At 36.5% G+C, this 21,462-nt stretch overlaps 1 protein-coding gene across 5 annotated transcripts in view; it reads left to right on the top strand.

The window, feature by feature from the left end:
* The window catches only part of LOC106880128 (uncharacterized), a 64,356-nt gene that overhangs the window by 6,262 nt on the left and 36,632 nt on the right, over positions 1-21,462 (top strand). For 3 of the 5 annotated variants that reach the window (XM_014929949.3, XM_014929947.3, XM_089347738.1), the window contains exons 2-6: positions 8,067-8,265; positions 12,018-12,101; positions 14,340-14,486; positions 15,364-15,522; positions 19,750-20,115. In XM_014929949.3, coding sequence (XP_014785435.1) covers positions 8,073-8,265; positions 12,018-12,101; positions 14,340-14,486; positions 15,364-15,522; positions 19,750-20,115 — 949 coding nt within the window. In that variant the 5' untranslated portion in view covers positions 8,067-8,072. Of the gene's footprint in view, positions 1-8,051; positions 8,266-12,017; positions 12,102-14,339; positions 14,487-15,363; positions 15,523-19,749; positions 20,116-21,462 lie in introns of all 5 variants that reach the window. The other 2 variants (XM_089347737.1, XM_014929948.3) reach the window with 1 other exon arrangement.

Raw genomic sequence — 21,462 nt, 5'->3', positions numbered from 1 at the left:
CTTAGGTAGTGACATAGACTATAATAGTTATTAGTCAGCCAATGAGTCAAAAGTGACTTCTGTTAAACTCAGTATTTAGACAATTTTAAGGAAGAATTTAGTTCATTGGGTTCCTATTGTTTTCACCAGATTAGTAGGATGCCCCGAACCCAGTACTGTAAACTAACAACACATCTAATAATTTTACACCAATTCCACTTTTTTGTGGTGTAAGACATGCTGGTGGATTTAGTAGATAGAAACTGAAAGAAGTTTATTGTGTGTGTGTGTATAAAGTTCCCCCTCCTCCTCTTGACATTGTGTGTCAGTTGTAAACAAGCATTGTCCATTTCTGGTCTTCTATGAAATAAGCTTGTCTGACCCTATGACTGGTGTAGCAGCAAGGAGTCATACCCTATGACTGGTGTAGCAGCATCATAGTCAACTGCTACAAAGGTAAAGGGGACGCTTTAGATACAAATAATTACAGAGGCATCAAGCTGTTAGATCAGGTTATGAAAGTTACAGAGAGGGTCATAGCCCAACTAATTAGGGAGCGAATCAATTTAGATGAGATGCAGTTTGGGTTCGTGCCAGGTAAAAGCACTACTGATGCCTTATTTCTAGTGAGACAGTTGCAAGAGAAATACCTAGCCAAGGATAAACCTCTGTACCTGGCTTTCGTTGACATGGAGAAAGCCTTTGACAGGGTCCCCCGATCCCTTATCTGGTGGTCAATGAGGAAACTTGGGATAGAAGAATGGCTAGTGAGAGCTGTGCGAGCCATGTACAGAGATGCGGCCAGTAAGGTGAGGGTTGGAAATGAGTACAGCAATGAATTCCGGGTAGAGGTAGGGGTCCACCAAGGTTCCGTCCTCAGCCCCCTATTATTTACCATAGTCCTCCAGGCAATCACAGAGGAGTTCAAGACAGGTTGCCCCTGGGAGCTCCTCTATGCTGATGACCTTGCCCTAATTGCGGAGTCACTATCAGAACTAGAGGAGAAGTTTCAGGTGTGGAAGCAAGGTCTAGAATTGAAGGGCCTTAGAGTCAACCTAGCTAAAACCAAAATCCTAATAAGTAGGAAGGTAGATAAAACACAAACCCCTTCAGGTAGATGGCCCTGCTCAGTATGTAGAAAAGGAGTAGGTAGTAACTCTATAAGATGTACCCGGTGCAAGCTATGGACACATAAGAGGTGCAGCAACATCAAAGGCAGGTTAACTAGCAAGTTAGTTTTTGTTTGTGGCAGATGTTCAGGTGCAATAAAGACTGCAAACAAACAGGAAACAACTTCTATCTCATTCCAGGGTGAAAAACTAGAGGTAGTCGATAGCTTCCGCTATCTGGGCGACCAAGTTAGTAGTGGGGGTGGGTGCGCTGAAAGTGTAGCTGCTAGAATAAGAATAGCCTGGGCAAAGTTTAGAGAGCTCTTACCCCTGCTGGCGACAAAGGGACTCTCACTCAGAGTAAAAGGCAGACTGTATGACGCATGCGTACGAACAACCATGCTACATGGCAGTGAAACATGGGCTGTAACTGCTGAGGACATACGTAAGCTCGCAAGGAATGAAGCCAGTATGCTCCGTTGGATGTGTAATGTCAATGTGAATACCCGTCAGAGTGTAAGTATCTTGAGAGAAAAGCTGAACATTAGAAGCATCAGTTGTGGCGTGCAAGAGAGACGATTGTGCTGGTATGGACATGTGGTGAGAATGGAGGAGGATAGCTGCGTGAAAAAGTGCCACACCCTAACAGTTGAGGGAACCCGTGGAAGAGGTAGGCCCAGGAAGACCTGGGCTGAGGTGGTGAGGCAAGACCTTCGTACATTGGGCCTCACCGAGGCGATGACTACGGACCGAGACCTTTGGAAATGGGCTGTGCGTGAGAAGACCCGGCAAGCCAAGTAAGATCGTTGCCAGTGCCCCTGGACTGGTTCTTGTGCGGGTGGCACATGAGATGCACCATTTTGAGCGTGGCCGTTGCCAGTACCGCCTGACTGGCTCCTGTAGGATTTTCGAGCGAGATCGTTGCCAGTGCCCCTGGACTGGCTTGTGCGGGTGGCACATAAAAGACACCATTTCGAGCGTGGCTGTTTTCGTGCGGGTGACACGTAAAAGCACCCACTACACTCTCTGAGTGGTTGGCGTTAGGAAGGGCATCCAGCTGTAGAAACTCTGCCAAATCAGACTGGAGCCTGGTGTTGCCATCCGGTTTCACCAGTCCTCAGTCAAATCGTCCAACCCATGCTAGCATGGAAAGCGGACGTTAAACGATGATGATGATGGTGATGATATGTATGTATAAAATAAAAACCTAAATGGGAATATAGAAATCCTAGCTGTTTCCTCAGTCAAACTGTCAAACCCATGCCAGCATGAAAAGCAGACAATAAATGACGAATGACAAAGGTCGATAATTTCTGTTAACTACATAATTTAATTATATCTCTGGTTATATATTTCTTAACAGTGGGACCGCCTATTTAACAATACATTCCACAGCATACAAAGTTATTAATTCACCAAGGTTTGACACTAGTAAGCTAAACAGGCTCAGTGAAATCATTCTTAAAGTATTTGTAACAATGTAAGAAGGACTAGGGGCTAATTAGTCAATTAGTTTTATCAGTTACTAAGGAGAAGAAGCAATTTTGCAGATAACTCTTTATTTGCCATTAAGAAAAATGGTGTGAAATGCATTGCTTATTGTCAGTGTCTTTTCCCAATTATATTAATAGAAATTTACTTGCAAGTGAAAATGCAATTTGCAACTTTGCCTATGGATGGACTACATTTCAGTCTATTACATATGAGTTTACAACTGTCTCATTTGTTGCTGAGATGCTGAATATGTTGTTGGAGCACTTTCTGACTTCTACCATATCAATTAAAGTGTTAGCAAACAACCCTGCCTTCTCTTCTTTCATTTCAGTAACTATTCTCCATCCAAACTGCATTATTAGTTTGTGTCCTATTTCCAGTCAGATGCAATATTCATTTGCAGCTAACTAGTTAAGTCCTTCTACACTATTAAATGTACAGCCTTGTGTGTACTGGACATAATGACCTTTCATCTTTATCCCTTTATGATCTGAGTTCACATCCTGATTGAGTCAACATTTTTCTGGGGTTGATATAACAAGTACCAGTCAGTTGACTTTATCTCTCTCTCCTCTACAATATATCATCATTATATAGTTTACATCATAAGAATTTGAGAGACCTGAAATAAAGAAATAAATCGTTTTTAATGGTAGAACTCAAAATAGATGAAGCTAAAATGTGTAAAATATTGGGTTAAAAAAAAAACCCCTTTGGATGGAAAAAGTTGAAGGCTGCCCTAGAAAATGTGGGTTTGTGTCTCACAGCCAGCCTTTGACTTGTTCCAACCAAGGGATGTTTTAAACCAATATTTTACGTACTGTTATTCATAGCTTTATCTTCTTTGAGTTCCACTATTAAAACCCAATCATTATTACATATTTCAGGGTGAGATACAAATTCTTCCTTTATTTGACACGTCATACCTTTGCATTAGTGAATCTTCTTTTGGTTTGTTTTCCTGTATGTTGCTTGTTCAAGAGTTTCAAGTTCCATTGCATTGGATTTATCGGCCTAAGATATCAATAGAATAAGTACTAGGCTTACAAAGTCCTGGGGTTAATTTGTTCGACTAAAGGCAGTGCTCCAACATGGCCGCAGTCAAATGACTGAAACAAGTAAGAGAAAAGAATGTATTCTTGCATTAACCATTCTTTCATTATTTTCTCAGTTTTGTAGGCTTTTCTTTCCACGGATAAACCTAATCTGTTTTTCTTTTTTGTAACATTTACAATATTTTCTGATACACAATCCCTTTCGATTGGTGCTTTTTTTTTTTTTCATGATCCCATTTGATTGAAATTTTATTTTTCTCCTTTTTTTCTTTTTTCAAAAGAAAAGCTCTATATTGTATTTTGTCTCCTGTGTTTGGCCCTGTGTGGCTAATAAAGGAACATATCTATAATTTCAAAACCCTTCCCTGCTCGCCAAACATAAATGCTGCTTATTATAACTAAGGAATTTGTTACTGACTGATTAGTTGTTAAAGGGCCTACATACTATTAAGCACTATTTATGTTTTTTGTTATACACTGTGACATTATGGATAAATGCTTAATTATCATTATAAGTATACACTGAAAAATTAAATTGTGTGTGCTTATGTGATTACATATATACTGATATACTCCTTCCCCCTTCTCTCTATCTGCCTATCTGTTTCTTTCTCTCCCTTCTTCTCATACTGTGCAGCCTTTGTTTCCCTTTCACTTTCTTTCTCTCTTTTGCATTCAGACTCTATTGTTATGTATGTGTTTTCAAGTACTGTTCCTTAGTGTCCAAAAGAATAATGTCACATCTAAAACTCTTCTCATTTCCTTTGTCAACAAAATGTGCACTGATTTATGACTTTGATTAGATTCCTTACTTGAAAAACAGATAAGAGTGAGCAAAAGGGAAGACTATAAATCAACTCCTCGATATGTTTATCAAACCAATCTTTGCATGAAAACCAGAAGTAATAATGAATTAGTATATATAGAGCGTAATTGTTACTAGCGTTGCCTCCTAGCACTTGTGCTGGTGGCATGTTTAGAAAATCATTCGAGCGAGGTCGTTGCCAGTGCCGCTGGACTGGCTCCTGTGCAGGTGGCACATAAAAAACTCCTTTTGGAGCATGGCCATTGCCAGTACCATGTGACTGGCCCTCGTACCGGTGGCACGTAAAAGCACCCACTGCACTCTCGGAGTGGTTGGTGTTAGGAAGGGCATCCAGCTGTAGAAACTCTACCAAATCAGATTGGAGCCTGGCGCAGCCTTCTAGCTTGCCAGTCCTCAGTCAAATTGTCCAACCCATGCTAGCATGGAAAGCGGACGTTAAACGATGATGACGATGATGTTTGTTTATCATCATCATCATAATATTCATTTTTCGTGATTGCATGGGTGAGATGGCATTTTGAGGCAGGTTTTTTTATGGCCATATGTCCTTCCTATCATCTGCTTCCAAGCAAGGTAATATTTCCTAATAGCCAGGCATGTTTTTCATGAAAGACTGGAAACCAACAACCTCACTTTTATGACTGATGCTCATTTACCACCATCAAATGATAACTAGATAATGTTTTACACACACACACACACACACAATGGGCTTCTTTCTCTTTCCATCTACTAAATCCACTCACAAGGCTTTGGTTGGCCCAGGGCTATTGTAGAAAACACTTACCCATGGTGCTGCACAGTGGGACTGAACCTAAGACCACATGGTTGGAAAGCAAGCTTTTCAGTCACCTCTACGTGTGCCTAAACCTACATCTTGAGTGAAAACAAGTATGGATTAGTGACAGAAAGAGCATTTGGCTGTACAGTGCCTTTGGTACACATTCTAGCTTTCTGTACTTTGAGTTCAAATCCTGTTGAGGCCAACTTTGTCATTTTTCCTTGATAAAGTACCACTCCAGCTCTTGAATTAATTCGCTCTCTCTCTCTCTCTCTCAGAGAAAGGAGAAATTGGCTGTGTTCAAATATGGAGAAAGATGGGCTTTGTCAAGTTTGAAATGCTTCTCCGACCCTATTAGGGCCAATCACTACCACACACACACACACACACACACACACACACACACACACACACACACACACATATATACATAGACAAGCATAGCTGTATGGTTAAGAAGCTTGCTTCCCAACTGTGTGCTTTTGGATTTAATCCTACTGAATGGCATCTTGGATGAGTGTCTTCTACTGTAGCACATGACACTTTGACTGACCAAAGACCAGTGCATAGATATGCTACGTAGAAACTGAAAGGACCCTTGTGTGTGCATGCATGTACCTGTTTGTGTGCATCCATGTCTTCACATCATGTAATGGTTATGAGTTTCACTAACATACAAGTGATGTTGTTCTTATCAAAATTTCTGAGAAAAATGTCTGGCCATGGAGAAATAATACCTTGCTTGGAAACTGGTGAGGGTTAGTAAAGAGAAGAGCATCTGGCCTCCACAAATTCTGCATTACTTCTTCATGCATTGAAAAGTTTATAATAATGACACACACACACACACACACATGAATACCATCATTGTCATTTTAAATGTCAGGCTTTTCCATGCTTGCACAGGTTTGTTGGAATTTGTTGAGGCAAATTTTTCTGCAGTCATATATCCTTTCTGTCAGCAACCCTCACCTATTTCCCCATGACTGGACAGGTTTCTACAGAAGTTTGGAAATGAAGAACACTGCCTCTAGGACAGAGACATTTGTTTTCAGCAATTACAAAGACACCACCACACACACACACACACTACAAATGTGTGTGTATTATACACGTGTGCACACACATAAAATAGTGATTTCTATTGTTGAGGTTTATGAGTGTTCAGTTTTGCGGTTTATTGAATGACTTTAATAAATAAGCATATTGGCTGAGTATTTCAGAGACATGTACCTTTAACAGGTCTTGAGTAGAATCTGTATGACATAGTGTGATGAAGTTGAACCTTTGAATTACTGGTATAGTCCTGCTGACAGTTTCAGTGAGTGAAATTGAATTAACACAAAGCTGTGTTAAAATGTCTTACGCCTAGATTCCTCACTGTGGGATTAAACCCTAGGCCTCATGTTTGCAAATCAAACTCCTTAACCACTTGTCCCTACTTGTGTTCATTAACATATGCATACATATGCAACTATATGATTTTTGTGTTGTGCTCATCTAGAAGAGGTGGCATGAAAATAGTGGAAGAAAGGGTTGATATTATTGTAGGAGTTAACTGATAACTGTGTCATGGTTTTTCAAAAAAAGGTCATGCACAAACATTAAATTGTTTTAATTACTTAGAGGTTAGAGAAAGAAATCTTTGATTCATTTGTTATAAAACAATGGTTGTTCAATCAGATATCAGTCTCTAGATGTGATGTTAATCTTTTATTCACACATGTGCACACACATTTATGTTAAAAAAGAAAGGTTAAAATTTTCTAATATTCCTTATATCAAAGGGCATACATAAAAATATTCCTAGTCTTATGTTTTCTACATATTCATTAACTTTGCAGTTTTTAATTTCATATTTATAAATTGGTGATGAATTAAATAGAACATTAGTGAACAGTGAAGACAAAAGACATAATTTACTCTACAGTCAACTGGTATTATTGACTGACTTGGCTGCAACACCCAAAGTACCTTGAATCTTGGGCTCTTTAACCATCCAGGTGGGTTACAATGCAGGCAATAGCGCAAAATGTAGCAACAGAAGGGTATCCAGAAGTCTTGACCTGGATGCAGCCCAGGCCCCTTTGAGCATAAGGAGTTAAGGGCTGAAATGCTTGCATGAAGGGAGTTTCTACTCTGAAGACCTGCTGTTCAGCTCTCCCTTAGTTTTTTACTGCTCTAGTATATTTGAGAAGACAGCTTAGTTTTGCTTTTGTAATATGAAGAGCTAAGTGGAACTCAGCAACTTTGTTTTTAAGAATCTTTGTTTTTTGTGTATTATTTTAAAATATAAATTCTATTTTACTACCACTATGATCACTCTGTAAGGTGGTTGTTTTTGGGAAGGGCATCTAGCTGTAAAAGCCCTACTAAAACAGACAGTGAAGCCTGGTGCAGTCTTCTGCCTAGTTAACTCCTCTCAAACTATTCTAACCATGCCAGCATGAAAAACGGTCGTTAAATGATGACAACGAGATGATAGTGTCTGTTTCTCTGATCTACCAACATTCTCCATTCCATTCTAAAACCACAACTTACAAGATGTTAGTTGCTCCCCCACCACTGCTCTCAATACCACTGAACAGTTTGTGCAGGATTATTTTTTTGTTCTAGAACTTCCTTTGGAATTTCCTTATCTCTAACTCTTCAACTTGAATATTAATTACACTAACTTCTTGTCTAGAAAGACCAAAACAATGCCAATTTTCATTAGAGTAACTAATGTAAAAAACGTCTGTGTGTATGTATAAAGTTTTACATTTATCATTTATCAGCTAAATGATATTCTACCTATTTATTACCAGATTGTTTAATTGCAGATAAATATGAATAACTACGACCAACAGATGGATCTTTCTGGCAAGTTAATTATCAAAGTGCAATTAGGAGATGATATTCGTAGAATCCCAATTCACAATGTGGACATTACATATGACGAATTAGTTCTAATGATGCAGCGAGTGTATCGAGGAAAACTAGCCACAAATGATGATATTACAATCAAATACAAAGATGAAGGTAAGGTGATAATTTCTTTTTTGCTGCAAATTGCTTAAAATAGGCTATGTTTGATAACAGATATTAACTTTGCTCTTGTTTGTTCTATGTTTGGATTCTTGATTGATAAGCCTTCACTTCCCAATGTTCTTTAACCATTCACACCTATCAAGCTATGTTCATATTCTGAGTCCTTGCCTTGTTTAATCGAGCAGTTTCTTATCTGGAAAAAAAACAGTAAAACCTTCCATATAAACTCACTCATCCAACTCTTTTTTTTGTCATCTTTCCTGTATTTTACTTACTAAACTTCTCTCCAAAACACTATCCTTCACAAAGGTGGTTTTACTACCTACATACTCACTGTTACCATTTATCTGCAAGTGTTATGTAAATATTATTCTATTAAGACTCTTCTGATTGCAATTGTTTGCACTCTGAAAGATCTTTGGGCTCTGCCCTTATCATTAAACTAAATGATAAAAAAATTTCTATTTATGAAATATAAAGCTAAATCAGAGTTGCAATAGTAGTGTGAATAGTTACAAATTGTAGTACTTTTTTTAGGTTTGTTATTTTCAGTGGAAAATGAAAATTTAAAATTATGTGTAAGTCTGTATTTTACCTGTTAAAGGATCAAATCAATTACTTTGACATATTATTAAAGATATTCAACAAGAGTCATCAGACCTATTGTTTTTCAAATGTGACCAGTGGGATCCAGTTCTTCATCATACATCTGTTTTCATGCTGGCATGGGTTGGATGGTTTGATAGGAGCTGGTGAACCTGAGGACTGTGCCAAGCTGCAATATCTACTTTGACATGATTTCTACAGTTGGATGCCCTTCCTAGTGCTAATTACTTAATTGAATGTACTGGGTGCTTTTTGCATAGCACTGGCACTAGTGAGGTCACTCAGTATCTCACAAGACAAGACTCCTCAACTGAGAGGGCATCGAGGGAGGTGACTTTATGCTGGGTAATGAGAGGTATGATAGAAGGACAGTGCTATCACTGTTTACAACATCCTACAAGCTGTTCTTTCTCTATTTTCACTGAAGTGGATTGGATCGTTTGAAAGTGTCTTGGACTTGACAGTAGGGTGTCAGTAACAAATTACCAGTTGTCACCTTTCAACTAGTTGTCTGCAACTCAATTGATTCAATCATCCCATGCTCTCCATATATAATTATAAAAGGAAAAAATATGATACAATTAAGCAATGTACCTTCGTTTCCACTGGTACAAAGCAGTATGAATTTTGGCTTTCATGTTGGGAAAATTACTTTGCAGTAATTCTTCTGGCATGCTGCATTTTAAGCTCAAATTTCACCAAGGTCAACTTTATCTTTTGACTAATCCCTCTCACTAAAATTGCTGGTCTGGTGCCAAAATTTGAAACCATTATTTTGACTATTCGTTATATATTTGATATAGTAGGGGTAGTGCCTTTGGTCTTTGCAGGCCCATTTAGAGCAGTGAGATCAATGTCATTAATGTTCTTGAACCATTGCTAATCAAACACCTGCAAGAAGGGAATTCCAGATTGCCAATATCCTAAAAAGAGAGGACTGGACATAGTGATAAGTGCAGAGACAAAGGGCTTGGACACAACCAGTGCTGTATGAGGAAGAAAGATGAGTGAAACAGAAGTGCTTGAGTGAAGGGTGTGTGAGCCTAGACTGCTCCATGGAGCAAAGGCTATAGTAGTAATGGTAGAAAAGACAGAGAAAAAAGACAGCATGCCTGTTGGCTGGAGGCTAAAGTGTATAGATGACGTTATGCCAATTATGTGATCCTTTTTCTGCATGAGGTCTAGGGTGTCTGTACAGCAGCAGCAGCACCTCACATGTGAAAGCAATTGTCTGTTAAAATCTTTTTGACCCTGAAGAAAAGGGCCATGTACTTAGAATATTAAAGATATGCTTTTGCCAAAAAAATTGTTGTTGACAGTGAGGCTCAACAAATGGAGCAATTGTGAAGGTTCAAAATATTGAAGGACTTCATTGTTGATGTTGTCTCTATTACCTTTGAGATATTAGAAGTGAATGTGACAGGCAACAGTTGGTAGGTCAGAGAGGTTGTTTTTCTTAGGAATAGGATGCTAAAGATTAAGGAGAGATTGAGGAGTTTTGTGAGTAGGGGGGCTCTGGGATATAATGTCTGAGGGTGATGTAAGAGACTGATGACTTTACTGGATTGAAGTGACTGAATGTACTTTAGCACTTGGTGTGTATGCAAGTGGTGGATTCGGAAAGATTGAAGGGGATAAAGTGGAGGTTTGCCAATTATGCACAGTGGACATGAAGGCTTTCTCTATGGGGTTACTACTAACAGAACCATTGTTGTGAAGTGGAGGGAAAGAGGATTCTGCAAAGTTGGCAGAAGTTATTTTGGCAAGGGACCAAAAGGATTGGCTATAGTTCGGAAGTATAGATTGAATTGCATAAGATAATGTCAGTTGCCATAATGTTTAGTACTAAGGTAAAGAGAAAAGTTGCTTGATGGGATGGCATGTTGTGTAACATTAATCTACAATCATCTGAGTGAAATTTCTAAATTCATGTAAACTAGCAAGTATCTTAATTTAATGTAAGTTAGTAAATGCACACAAACAGATTTATAATATTTTGTTTTTCATATAAAGACATTGAATATCTCAATATACATATATGTTACAAATGTTTATATAATCTGTTGTAATTGTATGTTGGTAAACAGAATTATTTCATCAAAACTTAAGGTTTCATGCAATTAACCATTTAATCAAGTGTACTCATTAACAAGTCTAAAATATATTTTCTAAACTCACCAAGCATGCCTGACTGGCTCCTGTGCTGGTGGCAAGTAAAAAGCACCACATAGACGTGGCTGATGCCAGTGCCCCCTGACTGCCTCCTGTGCCAGTGGCACATAAAAAGCACTATCAGAACGTGATTGATGCCAGGCCCGGCCAACTGGCTCCTCTGCCGGTGGCACATAAAAAGCACCCACACTACACTCAGAGTGGTTGGTATTAGGAAGGGCATTCAGCTGTAGAAGCATTGCTAGTTCAGATTGGAGCCTGGTGCAACTGCTGGCTTTCCAGACTTCAATTAAAGTGGCCAACCCATGTTAGCATGGAAAACGGACATGATGATGATGATGATGGTTGATGAAATATGATTGGTTGTAGGTGTGGCTTTGTGGCTGAGATTCTTGCTTCCCAACCACGTGATTTTGGATTAAGTCCCATTGTGTGTCACTTTGAGCATCTGCTATGACCATGGGCTGATCGAACTTGATTTGGTAGATGGAAACTGAAAGAAGCTTGTCGTGTATATGTGTATACATATATATAAATATATATATGGTGTGTATCTGTTTTGTATATCCTGTCTTGATGTGTGAGGGTTGTAAACAAGCATCACTGTTATGCAAACAATGTTGTTCGTTTCCAATCTTCTATGAAAATATGTCTAGCCTAGCCATAGGGAAATATTACCTTGCTTAGAAACAAGTGAGGGTTTGTGACAAGAAGAGTATCTGGCCATAAAAAATCTTCCTCAACAGATTCTATCTGATCCATGCAAGCTTAGAAAAGTAGACATCAAATGATAACATAAAAAATACCAATTACATGAAATTTTGTTAAAATAATCCTGTTATTTAGAGTAGCAACAGAACGAGCTTTCAACTTCAACATGTGTATAAGCTTTACAAGTATTTAGTACTCTCTGCTTTCATAAACACTCTGTCTTATAGATATAAAATTTTTAATTCTACTTCCAGATGGAGATTTGATAACAATATTTGACAGCTCTGACCTTTCATTTGCAATTCAGTGTAGCCGGATACTGAAGCTCACATTATTTGGTAAGTAATTTTGTATTTCTTATGTATAATTTATCTTGCATGTTTTCTGCTCAATTCCTTTGTTATATTTCTGTTGAAATACACAGCTTTTATTTCACTTAATTTTGAAAATAATGAAGGATTTAGTAAATACCACTCGAAGCTTTTGACGAAATAGAGGGGGATATAGCATCACATGATGTGGAAGACAACTGGAGGTTCCTATGTGACAACCTGTTGAGGGCTACTGACCAGATCTGTGAATGGTGCAAAGTCCCCTCTTGATCCAAGGTAACGTGGTGGTGGAACAATGTAGTTGACAGGGCCATTAGGGAAAAGAAAACAGGCATGGAAGGACTAGAAGAATGGTGGTAGCAGGGAATTGTATCAGATTGCCAGAAGGGAAGCTAGGAGACCGGTTTACTTAGCCAGAGGGGAAGCAGATGAGAAGATATTTGCCAATGTTCTGCATCATGAGGACCAAAGACTTGAAGTGTTTCATGTTGCAAAAGAGTGTGTGAGAGAGGATCGTGATGCCATAGGAGAGAAATGTGTCCACATGGATGATGGCTCACTTGCATTTAATGAGGCTGCAAAGAGAGAGACTTGGCGATGCCACTATGCTAAATGAAGAGAATGAATGGGAGAAAGATAGTCTACTGAATGTCAACCCAACAGAGGGACCAGCTATCTGATTGACTGTACCTTGGTAGATAAAGCAATTAAGGGTATAAAAACAGGGAAAGCCCCCAACCCATCAGGAATCACTGTAGAGATGCTTAAAATATCTGGTGGTGTCGGCTATAGTCTAGTCACACGTATAGTCAATCTGGTGATACATGAAGGAGTGATACCCAATGACTGGTGTAACAACATCATAGTCAACTGTTACAAAGATGATGCATTAGATACGAATAATTACAGAGGTATCAAGTTGTTAGATCAAGTAATGAAAGTTATGGAGAGGGTTGTAACCCAACTAATTAAGGAAAGAGTCAGTTTAGACAAAATGCAGTTTGGGTTTGTGCCAGGGAAAAGCACCACTGATGCTATATTTCTGGTAAGACAACTGCAGGAGAAATACCTAGCCAAAAATAAACCTCTACTTGGCTTTTGTTGACATGGAGAAAGCCTTTGACAGGGTACCTCGGTCCCTTATCTGGTGGTCAGTGCGGAAACTAGGGATAGATGAGTGGTTAGTGAGAGCTGTACAAGCCATGTACAGGGATGCTGTCTATAAGGTGAGGGTTGGCAACGAGTATAGTGAAGAATTTCTGGTAGGGGTGGGGGTCCACCAAGGATCAGTCCTCAGACCCCTCTTATTCATCATAGTCCTCCAGACAATAACAGAGGAATTCAAGACAGGATACCCTTGGGAGCTCCTCTATGTTGATGACCTTGCTCTAATAGCTGAGTCACTATCAGAACTAGAGACGTTTCAGGTGTGGAAGCAAAGTCTAGAATTGTTGTCAGTGAAAATCTCCTTGGCTTGGCTTTGCAAGCAAAGATTTATGGGGAGGATGTCTATTTCCATTGCAGTTTGTTGATGCCTGATGATTCCTATTCAGGGCCAGTCCGGGTTTGTCATAGTGTCCTTGTTTTTCCTCCTTATTCTTTTGTCTGCATGGATGGTCTGCTGGTATCTGCAAAGGAAACTGTTGTCTGGAAGACGGTGAGATGCCAGGCATCACAGAATAGATAACTTGTGATCAATGTGACAGGTGTCAAGAGATAATAATTTTTTTTTTAAATGTGTTTTTCTCATCCAAGGCCTGAATTCATTTATTGTCATAGTAACAAAGTGATTTCCTGAAATAATTTATGGTCATGAAGTACAATAAGACCACCATTAAGCCTTTGGGTATAGTGCTCACTGAGGCATCTATCATAAAGGAAATAAAAAAGAAAATATAACATGGCTATTATTACTTAGAACTCTGTTAAAAAAAAAAAATGAATTTAAATTTACACATGCAGACAAAAAATATTTGTAAGAGATTGGCCCTTTGTTTATGCTAGAAAAGTTGTGGGTCTACTAGATTGCCTTCCTTACCTTGTTAGGATTAACAATGTAATTAGCATTGTTTGAAAACAAAAAATTTTACAAAGATTTTTAAATATAAAGGAAACTGATTTAATATGTATGCGTGTGTATGTATATATGTATGCATGTATATTTGTGTGTGTGTGTGTATATATATATATATGAGAGAGAGAAATTGAAAAACTGTTAATTATTGTTTAATTTTATGTTTTTAGTAAATGGATTACCACGACATTTGGAAAGTGATGAAGTCAAATATATTCGTCGGGAGCTCAAAGATTTACGAAATAGAATTAATCAACTTCTTGATGTACTAGAACCTCCTGGAGTGTACTCAGATGATGGAGAAACCTCTTCTTTAAGTTAGTATCATTAACAACTTCACTATATGAGGGGGTACTGAAAAGTTCCTGGCCTTAAGGGTATTGTGATAGGCCTGGTTGGAGGCCCAACCCTCCGAGGTCTTTTACAGGGTTTAGAAAAAAACTGAAGGGTTGCTGCAATAGGCTTGTGTATCTGAGGGGAGAATATGTTGAATAAAATCATAATTAACTAATCCTCCTGTATTTTCTTTTACCCAAAGCCCGGAACTTTTTAGCACCTCCTTTGTGTGTGTGCGTGCATGTATATATATGTATGTGTGTGTGTGTGTGTATATATATATATATATATATATATATATATATATCTTTCTGAGTCTCTCTCTTGTTTTCCAACTGGGGTATCCTTGTTTCTCTTCTGCAGCAAGACTCTATTCCTCTATTATTCTTTGAACCTCTCATCACAATGCCACCTCCCTCAATACTACTCCCACTCCCAGCTGAGGAATCTTTGTCTTGTAGGTTGCTTGGTGACTCCACCAGTGCTTGTGCCATGTGAAAAGCACCCAATACACTCTGTACAATGGTTGGCATTAGGAAGGACATCTGAGTGTCGAAACCAATCCAAAACAGATAATAGAGTTTGGTGCAGTCCTCTGGCTTGCCACCTCTTGTGAAACTGTCCAACACATGCTTTTAACGTGGCACCAGTGCTTTGTATGTGGCACTGGCATGGATGCTTTATACAGGACACTAGCATAGATGCTTTATGTGGTACTGGCATGGGTGCTTACTACGTGGCGCTGACATAGCTGTTTTTTACATGGCACTAGCACCGTTATGCTAGTATTGAAAAATAAATGTAAAGATGATTACATGTGTGTATGTGTCAATATTCATGATTTCATTTTACTTTTAGGAAATGGTGAAACAAATGGCAAACGACAAACCAGTATCAAATGTGGATTACCAGCCAATGCGGCACATAGCAAGGAATTCGATCCACTGTCTTCTCAAAGGGCTGTGGAAGAAAACACACAAAATAAAGTCATGTCGTCTTTTGGTCTTTCCACTGATGGTAAGTTTCATTTCATTTCTAGTAAATTTCCTGTTATTCGATTTTTGTTCTATTCGTTTTTTATTATTATTATTCCGTTTTTCAATTTCTGTTGCTTTAGCAGTTCATATATTTTCCATTCTCTAGAAAGATTTCCTTCCTTCTCAATTTGATTTTTTTTTTAATACCTGCACAGTTTGAGTTATATCTATATATGTTCATGTAAATATGGACATATAATACACATGTTCTCCACAGTACATATTTCAAGTTGTCTAAAATTAAGCTACTTTTCAATGAAAGCACTCAATAAATAATTAAAACATAGAGCTATCACAACGTCAGTGTGAAGGAAATAAAACAGAATGGAGGTAACTCAGATATTTTAAACTTAGATACTTATATATTACATTTAGGACATAAGTTTGTTTTTATATTGAGGATACATTCCATCAACCAGTGAGGAATAAGACATGACAGCCTCTCTTCTGCTGGTGCCATAAAATATGCACTCTGTAAATTGGCTGGTGTTGGGAAAGGCATCCAAAATGAAACTTACAACTGAGATGTGGCTTTCCAACCTATCCAAGAGAGCAGTAACCCATGCCAGCTTGGAAAGCAGGTGTAAAATGATGATGATTCAGCTCAATGTGGGTCATTATAAAGTGAATGAAATAAACATATTATATATGTGGACTTGAATTCTGTCTTACTAAGCTGATTAAAGCAACTAAATTGCTTGGCTTAGGTTAGAAATTTAAAATCTCAAACAAACTTAGGACTGATATATGTAGAGAACAGATACACACAAGCTTTACAAATCATATCTCAACACATTTAAAAATGAGTTATTTTTCATTAAATGAGCTTAGTAAATAGTTAAAGATTAACTATAGTTATGACAACAATATCTGTGTAAGAATAGAATGGAGGAATCTTGTATATATTATACAAAGCAAGTATATTAATATATATATATATTTAATTCAGACATAGCTTTTGTTTCAATGTTTTAGACTCTGGAAGGGAATAAGGCCAAATTTTTATGATAATTATATATGATCTCTATCTCTTACTATATGTATGTATATTTATTTAAGACTTAGTATAAAACAATATAATTTATGTGATTTGAATTGTTCTTTTAACCTTATCTTTAGAGACAAAACTGTTTTTGATATTTTCATCAATGCTATGTTTGCTGTTACTGAAATGTATTTGAACTAGGAACCTTTATTTCTAAACTAAGGCTAGTAACATTCCTATCCACTGAAACCTACATTTGCCCTAGTGGATAAAAATGTTAAACTACCTTTAGTTTAGAAATAAAGGTTGTTTGTTTGAATCCAGTTCAGTTATATGTATACATACAGGAATACAGCTAATGATGACCACAGATTGAACCAATCAAAACAGTGTAGCATTCAGATTACTTTGTCAAATGTAGTACTTATTTATTCATATTATTTTGAATTAATCATGCATTATCATGTAGCTTTGAGATTTTGATGATGTGAAAATATCTTTTTAAAATAACATTGTAGGGTAGGTATGACAGGCTAGATCTGGCTGGTTTAAACATAAAGCCTGTAGAATATTTGGGTTTGATGTAGCTGGTTTAAAAGCTAAAGGGTTAAACATTTTATATCTCTAAAGATGAGATTAATAGTCCCAAAAAAATTATGGTCACAATTAATAGACATATAATTAGACATATAATTTATATTCTTAAAATACCCTGAATTAAAATTAAGTGAAATTTAACTTTAGGTTCCTAGCTATTTTATTCATCTAATAGATTCATTTATACTTTCTAATTAAAATTAGTAATTCAGTTGTTTAAATGAAAGGAGTTATCTTCTTGGCAAGAGTCTACAATGATATAATTGTATTTATGCCGGTTTCCCTGCTGCTTATATTTCTGTGTATTTGTTCTACTTCAAAGTTCTTAAACTTTGGTGAAATGAAAACAGAATCTGAAGTTTGTCTAAAACTATTTTTGATTTCAATAATAATGATTTATTATGATGAAATCCACTCGGGAACATCTAACATATCATATGCAGCAAAGGGATGAAGTAATTCTGAATGTCTATAGCATAATTAAATGAATATTGTTAATTGATGTATACAAGACAGATTCTTCTAGTCAAGCCAGCTGGCAGGAGAGCTAGGAATAGACCATGAGTGAGATGGTTGGATAATATCCATAGTCTTGGTGATGCTTGGGAATCCAGTAGGAAAGTGACCTGTTACTTTTGATAGAATCTGATGAATGAATTACCTGAAGATTCTACCTCAACAGTCTTTCCAGGAGTAGAGCATGCTGAAATGGATGGTTGGATGGATGTATACAAGACAAATTGTTTTTATAGCATATAGGATTATGGAGATGGCATGAGATGTTGAAAACCAACTTGGATGCCTTTTGATATCCAAAGTTCAGTGTTTCCCTCATTGATCTGAATTGAAATATCACTAGGGCCAAACTGTGCTTTTCTTTCATTTGGATTTGATAAAATAAATGTGAACAATACATTGAAATCAGTTCAGTGAGCTATAAACCATATTTATAAGTATTTAGTTTCTGCTTAATCAATACTTTTTGTTTTGTATTAGCTGTTTTATATTACTTGGAATTAAAATATTTCTTAGGGCTGATGTACAAACAAGCTATTGTTTATGTATTATGTTGGTTAAAGATTGGATATTTATCTAATCTAACAACTGTAGCACTTTTCGCTTAGTTAGAAACAGGTGTGTATATGTTACTACTAAGATAGATGCTATCAATAACAAATTTCTCACCTGGATATCCATGCATTTGAATGAAGATAATTTTAGTAAATTATTTTTTATTTCATTATTTAGAAGCTTAAAAATATTTTGTACTCACTTTGTGTGTATGTATATAGTATGTATATGTGTACATACAATAAATTATAATAGATATAAAAATGCATTTTTTTTTCTAAATTTACATCCTTAGCAAATCCATATGGTTTATTCCTCCAGTAAAGGAAGAAATTACAATTACATTTGTATAGAGGTTAGTTTCAAGATGCACTGCTGCACTCTTGCTGTGAACCACTGAATGTAGTAAAGCCATTGTAGAAACCAATTTTAACTTGTAATGCAATGTTACTGTCTGTTAGTCTCTCACCTGAGTCAATTCTGATGAGCATATCCAGGTGGTAAAAGTAGCCAGTTATGCTTGATGATGACTCAAGATTCCATATTCCAAGTTAAGTTCTATCCCAACCATCATTCTGTACTTTTGGTATTTAATTTTTTTATTGAAATTTTTTCCTTGAAATCCTTCCCTGACTAGGTTTGAAACTGCAACTGTTTGGCAGTTATCCATGTATTTTCTGAGATAGTACTTAACTATTAAGACACCTGCTTAGCCTAAGTGGGTGGTTTATAATTTATTTTTATAAGTTGTTCTTTTCTTTTATTGTGTTCCATTCTCTTGCTAGATGAGAAGGAATATGTTACATTTTTTCTCCATTTTTATCATGAGAAGAAAAGAAAAAAAAAGAAAGCTTTACTTGAAATATTTCAATGGTCAGTTTTGTAGAGTATTGTGAGCCAAACATTTCTTGAGTGTTCGTGGTGTGTGTATGTTGTATATGTGCTTATGTATATGTGTAATAAACTGCACTGAATAGAATAATAATTGATAATTGCTTCTTGACAGACGACATTTTGAATTTTATTTAAATATTAATCCAATCTGACTTAGTTGTATATATTTGTTACATGTTTTTAGACTAAATTAGACAGATTATTATACAGTTGAGGCTCACTGAAAAGAACATTATAAAGAATCATTTGAAACCTTTTTTTTTTCTTTTTTTTTTTTTAATATATGTAGGATTATTTTAAGTTCTAGTTTAAACATTATTTAAGATTCTTCTCAGCCTCTCTTTGTATCTGTAGCTATTTGGGTATTTATAACATTTTCAATATCTATCTTGGTGCTAATTTTAACATTTAATTATTAAAATTCAAAATTTCAATTAATCTAATGGATTATCTAAAAAGAATTCATTAGATCTTACAGAAGATTTCAGATTAAAAAGAAAATAAATCAATGTTCTGTACAGTTCTCTTTATCTATGCATAAGTTACTTTTGGGGTTTACTTGCAACATAAGCTATAGTCTTTCTAAGGCTACATGCAGCTGTTGCTGCTGCTGCTAAGTATATCATTAGATTCGATTATGTTTCCCTGTCCATCATATAGGACCCACACCAAATGAAAGCTCTGCTCAGACACCAGTGCCAACTGCCATCACTGCTCCGGATCGTCCCGGAAGCCCAGACAGTGTATCAAGTATTAGTTCTTCGGCAAGCAACCAATATCATTTACAACAGCGCCAGCAACTTTCACATCAGCAACCTACTCCCTCACCCATCCCAGCACCAGGTCTTTCTCTTAATCAGCAAATACCTGCTAGCAATGCTGCTGGCCACCCACAGTATCATGTAAACCCACAAGCACAGCGAACAGTTAATGTTGGTCCTCTTCAACCAGGCCAGCAGATGACTCCAACAATGAGATATCCAGCTCCCCAAACATTCCCACCTAATACTGGAGTGCATCAACCAGGTGAGTGTTAATGTTACTATGAATGCTGGCAAGTTCAGGTGGCTGTTTGAATAACTTTTTAACCCCCGGCTGCTTAATAGATTTTTCTTTTATTTTGTATTATTACTAAACAAGTGTTTACATAAATTCCTTACAGTGGATGGTAAAGTAAAATATTAAGTATTTTTAAGAATTTTATTTTTCTTTTAGGAACATTTTTTACTTAATAGGGATATATTTAAACTATTGACAGAGAAGTGTACCTTGGAACATATAATCATGTGTAAGCATTTTAAGCTTGATTCAAATTGGTAAATTAACAAAAATTGGAGAGATTGGTTGAATGAATTTTAAGTAAAGTAGAAAACCCTTATAATTTAAGGATCTGTATTTTTTAGATTCGTGCTTTGGAGTTGGGAGGATTTTTGTTCTAGAATAAATTCACCTGTAAATTTGATTATGCAGAGAATATACAAGGTAGCTTTGAATATAATTTATAAGGTGTAACATAGCAGAGTATAAAGATAAAGCTTTTTGTCTGTTTAAACTGTCTGTTTAGTACAAATACTAAATGCAATGGTTTCCATGATTTTGCTTTATCTCTCCTTTAGTGTATAAATTACTCAACTTTTTTTTGTTTATTTTTTACTAATCTCTTCCATTGTTCTTGGTTATTGTTTAAAATGGCATGATTATAAAGCCAGATGTTTCCTATTGACAAAAAAGATATCTGATTAAATGTTGCTATGTTCATTGTGTTGTGATTTTTAAGAAAGACTCAGTGTTGACAGAGAAACCATAAGGTCCATAAATTCATCTGTTGTGTTATGTTTTAGTAAATATCTGCAATTTTGAATTGTTCAGTCTCTGTTGTCATCAGGCACCATACTTGATCATATGCATAATAAAGTATTACTAACATTTGGTATTCAAAAATGTTTCCATCAGTACTCATGATAATTAATCTCGGAAATTTATATACACAACACATAACACTCATTATTTTCCTACCTTAATGAACTTATTCAAAAAGTAGTATTAGCATTAAGGAAAACATGGAGATTTAAAGTTAATACTTCCATTCTCATACATTCCTTGATAATAGAAAAATGGCTTAAACTGTTTAAAAATATGTTTATTGGTAAAATTATTTTTTTAAGGGAGTAGGGTGTGATATGAGGGTGATTTAGCCACTATTTCTAACATTTTAAGTGATCACATTGTGGCTTCCTTCTTAGCTCGTCTTGGTTTTATAGTTTCAAGACCTGTTCATGAATATTTCATTCAGCTCTTAAATCTTGTATATTTCTGGCTGAAAGACATTGATTTGTCATGTTAGGCAGCCACATTTCTTCTGCTATTACTCTG

The sequence above is a fragment of the Octopus bimaculoides genome, chromosome 2 (genome assembly GCF_046866305.1).
Source record: "Octopus bimaculoides isolate indiv1 chromosome 2, ASM4686630v1, whole genome shotgun sequence".
NCBI classification, from domain to species: domain Eukaryota; kingdom Metazoa; phylum Mollusca; class Cephalopoda; order Octopoda; family Octopodidae; genus Octopus; species Octopus bimaculoides.
Note: the sequence above shows the minus strand (reverse complement) of the source record. Positions and strands in the feature narration are given on the sequence as shown.